Source organism: Lipotes vexillifer, unplaced genomic scaffold (assembly GCF_000442215.2).
Source record: "Lipotes vexillifer unplaced genomic scaffold, Lipotes_vexillifer_v1.1 scaffold169, whole genome shotgun sequence".
Lineage (NCBI taxonomy): Eukaryota > Metazoa > Chordata > Mammalia > Artiodactyla > Lipotidae > Lipotes > Lipotes vexillifer.
The window spans coordinates 695,352-699,946 of NW_006793375.1; the positions used below are offsets into that span (position 1 = coordinate 695,352).

General features: G+C 40.6%; 1 protein-coding gene across 1 annotated transcript in view; it reads right to left on the reverse strand.

Annotated features, from left to right (window-relative positions):
* Window positions 1–2,797, reverse strand: part of BMX (BMX non-receptor tyrosine kinase) — a 42,936-nt gene extending 40,139 nt beyond the window's left edge. Inside the window, exons 1-2 of the mRNA XM_007466328.1 lie at window positions 2,657–2,797; window positions 1,721–1,825 (exon numbers count right to left, since the gene is read on the reverse strand). Coding sequence (XP_007466390.1) covers window positions 1,721–1,825; window positions 2,657–2,794 — 243 coding nt within the window. The 5' untranslated portion in view covers window positions 2,795–2,797. The remainder of the gene's footprint in view (window positions 1–1,720; window positions 1,826–2,656) is intronic.
* Between the last annotated feature and the right edge of the window lie 1,798 nt (window positions 2,798–4,595).

Genomic DNA, 4,595 nt, shown 5'->3' on the forward strand with positions numbered 1-4,595 from the left:
AGGAATGCCCTGGACCATGGAGAATTATAAAAGTATCAAATGTTAGACATTACAGGTGTCTTAGAAGTGTTCTGGTCTATCCACCAACCCAGTGCATGACTGTCTTTATAGCCCACTGGAAAATGTTTATCTGCTCTATCCTTGAAAATATGTTCAGGGATAGAATGTCCTTTACTTTTGCTATGCCATCCTTGCCAATTTCCATTCATTCTGATCATTTTATGGTTCATGCTTATATTGAGTGAAAATATGTCTCCCCGTTACTTTACTCCCTTGGGTCATGTCTCACCCTGGGAATCCCCAGTATAAGTCATTTTCTATTCCTTATGATGCTTGGTGAAATGTTTGAACATTCCAGTGTCTTGCCCAGATCCTTCTCTAGTTTATTCAGCTTTTGTGGGTAAACAATACAGACCATTTATTAAATACCAACTAGTTTCTGGGCTCTTTCCTAGATAATTTAACATTTTAATTCCCTTTCAAGTCTATAAAAATATATGATTATGCCCACTTTGCAAATGAAGAAACAAACTCAGAGAGAGGTTGAGAATGTTGTCTATGGTTACACAAATATAAGCCATGGGGCTGGGAGCTCTGTGGCGTTCCAAAGCTCATGTTCTTTTGAGTATTCCATGCCATGGCAATACTCACTTGAAGCATCTTCCATGAGCACACGCTCCTCTGGTTTTTCCCAATTGGGCAATGTTCTTTTTTTTTAAGTGGGAACTATGGACTGACTGTTCACTGACTGGATTATTTTATTTTATTTCATTTTTTGGCCACTGTTCCCTCATACTAGCACAGGGTAGTCTGACCATTGGAAGAACAGTCTGTCTGTCTCTAGAGCAGAAAGATAAGTTTTCTTGATATAATAAAAGTAGGGCAGGTGTTAGATCAAGTCACTTCCATGGGGTACTGTAGGCACCCTCTCCGTAGGAGACCAGTGTTTGAAATACTTCAGGGTAAAATTCAAACTCCTTAGCGTGCTATGCAAAGCCATTTGTGATATGGCCCTGGCTACCTCTCCAGGCTACCTCTCCAGGCTTGTCTCTCACTCTCTCATGGGGCTGCTTACTTCTAAGCACCACCCGGATTTCTCCAAACATGCCATACTGTTTCACCTGCCAGGGTCTTGACATCTGCTGTTTCTTTGGTTTCGCTGCCCTTCCTGTTTTTGCTGGGCTAAACTCCCATTGTCCTTACCAACCTGAGTGTCACCTCCAACAGGAAATCTCCCTGACCTCTTGGAGTGAGAAGTGCAGCTTCTCCGTTCCGGGACACCATGGCTACGCTGCCACCTTCGTCTTAGCACTCACCTCCCTGCATTATAATGCTCTGTAAATGCCTTGGGGACAGGGATAGTGTGCCTAGTACCTTGTAGCATATTGGACATGCTCCGCAATGTTTGATGAAAGAGATCATCAGACCCCAAGGCAAGTCAGACCACTAAGGCCTACACACTCATCTATCTTTCTCTCCCACCAGGGAAGGCAGCTTCGTGGATAGAATTTTAGCAAACTGCCCCAATCCCATCTGGGGATGTTCCAGATTCAGAGAGAGGTTGAGAATGCTCTCTATGGTTACACAAATATAAGCACCTGCCATCGTCTTAATGAATCATTTAGCAACATCTTTATTTATCCCCCCCAATACTGAGTTCATAATAGAAAATACTAAAAGAAGAGCCATCCATCCAACGGAATGTTATCCCTCCCCTTACCTGAAATGGGTACTGTCTCTCCACGGGGGTCTGCTCCTCAAGATTTACTTTCTCCACACATCTGATTTTCTTAATCTCAATTGATCCTTTTCTGCTGCCTCTTTTCTGAATTAAAAGGAAAATATAAGATGCCTCACGTGATATACAGTGGTGCACAAAGAACAGGATCAAGTTAACGTTACACTTAGGAGGGAGATTGGGAGATGAGATGGGCACATGAGAATCATTCCAATTATTCCATAATAGTCAAAATCCAATGATGAGAGAATATATTTTTCGAGTGTGGGCATAAACTCCTCCAAGAGCAAGTCTTCAAGCAGCACTTAATTTTTTTTGATAATCTTGAAACACATTTCAAATCACCTGCCATATGGTTAATCTATTCAGGAAAATTAAGCATCTTCATCTTGTTTCAATTTTATGACAGTATTTCAGTATTTCTACTGTGATAGAATTCTCAGCTGCACAGAAATAGTCCTATTTTCAGCATTTGTTAAGACAGGGTTTCTCACCTTCAGCACTATTCGGGGCCAGATGATTCTTTGTGGTGGAGCCAGCCTGTGCACTGTAGGATGTTTAGCTGCATCCCTGGCCTCCACCCACTCGATGCCAGTAGCAAACTGCCCCCCTCCCCCAGTGATGGCAACCAAAAATGTCCCCAGCCATTGCCAAGTATCCTTTGGAGGGCAAAATCACCCTCAGTTGAGAACCACTGTTCTAAAGTTACAATTTGCCTTAGTAAAGTTAAGCAATGTTTGAAAATGCTTTATCTTGAATTAATTATAACTTGGCTAAGAAAAGACAATGTGATAAGTGAGTGCAAGTTGATTTTTACTGTGTTCGCTAAGAAACCTGCTGTTTCCTTATATTAAGCACTTTGTGGAGACTTGAGTAAAATAAGTAGCATTAAAAACAATGAAATAAATAGGGTCTCACCATTTTGTCATACTCATAGTAGGAGAGGTTTGTTTTGGTCAAAACAAAAAGCCGCTCTTTGTAATTATTGGGTGACATTTTCTTCTTTTGCTGTGACCTTTTGAGAAGGAGTTCTTCTAGAATGGATTCTGTGTTCATATTGTCGTCCTAAATAAAATAAAATGATTAGAATGAATGTTGGCAGCATCTAGCTAGGTTGTCTTTTAGCTTTCATAATTTTTATTCAACTATTTCTCATTAACGGATAATACAAATAGTTTTTTTTTAATTAGATTTAACAGTATAGAGGAAAATGCAATGAAGCAGGCTCTTAAACACACACATTCCTGCACTTTTTTCCTACTGCCTTGGCTTTGACGAGTTTAAATACGTTGATATTTTTATAGCATTTTATGCATTGTACTCATCTCCCACTTTGGATCATAAATTCACCATCTTCACACTACCTTCCAGACCACCATGTCAAAATTCTCCTTTTTCCTTAAACATTCTGGGGACATCTGTTGAATTGAATTGAATATCACCCAACTTTAAACAATCTGAACTCCAGACAGTTCATCATGTCTGAAGTAACTGATCAGCTGAAATTTCTCTCCACTAATGTGGCCAATTGTTGGACCAAAGTATCCAAACCACTGTGAGACTCTGATATTGTTGTAAATGACACCACAGTCCCTGAACATGATCAGATCTTTAGCATAAAGGACTTGGGTATAATTTTAACTATTTCTGAGCATAAAACATTTTCAAAAGCTATCAAAAGAGATTTAAAAGAACTGAAAGAATTGGTGCTTCATAAACTAATAACACTCTTGCTTTTTCTTCCAAAACTGCATAAAACATTAAAAGTTCAGATATTTCTGGAAAATAAATGCATTCATTTTTTGGTTCTACTAAGACTGTTGCTTCAACCCTCTGTCTGATATCAGACGGTCTAGTAATGAAAAGGAATGCTAAGCAGTCGGCCACAAGGGACCAACTTCCTTATGCTCTTTGCTTTGTGAAATCACATGCTTATTAGCAGTCAGATGCCCAGTCATTACTATCTTTCTTTGTTTATTGATAATCTGAAGGTAATTAACTTTACTCACCTTAATTTCGACAGAGCTGAAGTGTGTTTGTAGGTCTTTAACTCTCAAGCTCTAGGCAAAAAGTCACTGCTCTGAGACACCCCACTCATTTTCCCTCGGGCTATGCCAGGGTCATGCATTAAAAAGAAGATATTTGCATCCTGTCTATCACCTGATCAGGAAGCAGCCACACAGTCACTAAGGGGCATGGCCGCAGAGTATCATGGGCCCACTATGGTAGGAGTGGAAGAAAGGGAGACTAAGGAACTCTGCTTGGCGTTGAATAAACCATGGTCAGGCCCAGCCAGCTTCCCTCCTGACATAGGTTACACCACTCTAAAAATGGGAATCAAGCAAATCAGCTTCTATTATTTATCTACATAGATCAGGCAATTATTTATTAAAACCTCAAATGTTCTCCAAGGGCATTGTTCGTCTCCTAGGCAGAAGTGGTAGAAATCTTAGCCATTAAATATAATAAAGTCTTGGCCACTTTTTGCTTTGAATATTGTTTTATCTGGAAAAAAAAGCATAATTCTTTTGTGAAAGTAGAATGGGCTTCCTTTTGAGCCCAATGAGTGCTATTCTCCATGGCCACCGGTTTCTTTGTCCTGGACTCAAAGATGAGGCAGAGATCAGGGCACAGTCAACCCAGCCGGCCCTGGGAAGGCAGGGAGCACGCCTCCCTTCACCTTTGCCTCCGTGGTAACCTCTGCGCACACGCCTGTTCAGATAAGATTATTTTCTACACCTGTAGTCTATGGCCGGAAGAGAACTTGCTTGAAGACTTATTGAAACTCTGGAAGGTCTACTTTTTGTGAGTTAAAGTCCCCTTTGGAGGAGCCATATCACACCGGGCAGAGGTGTAG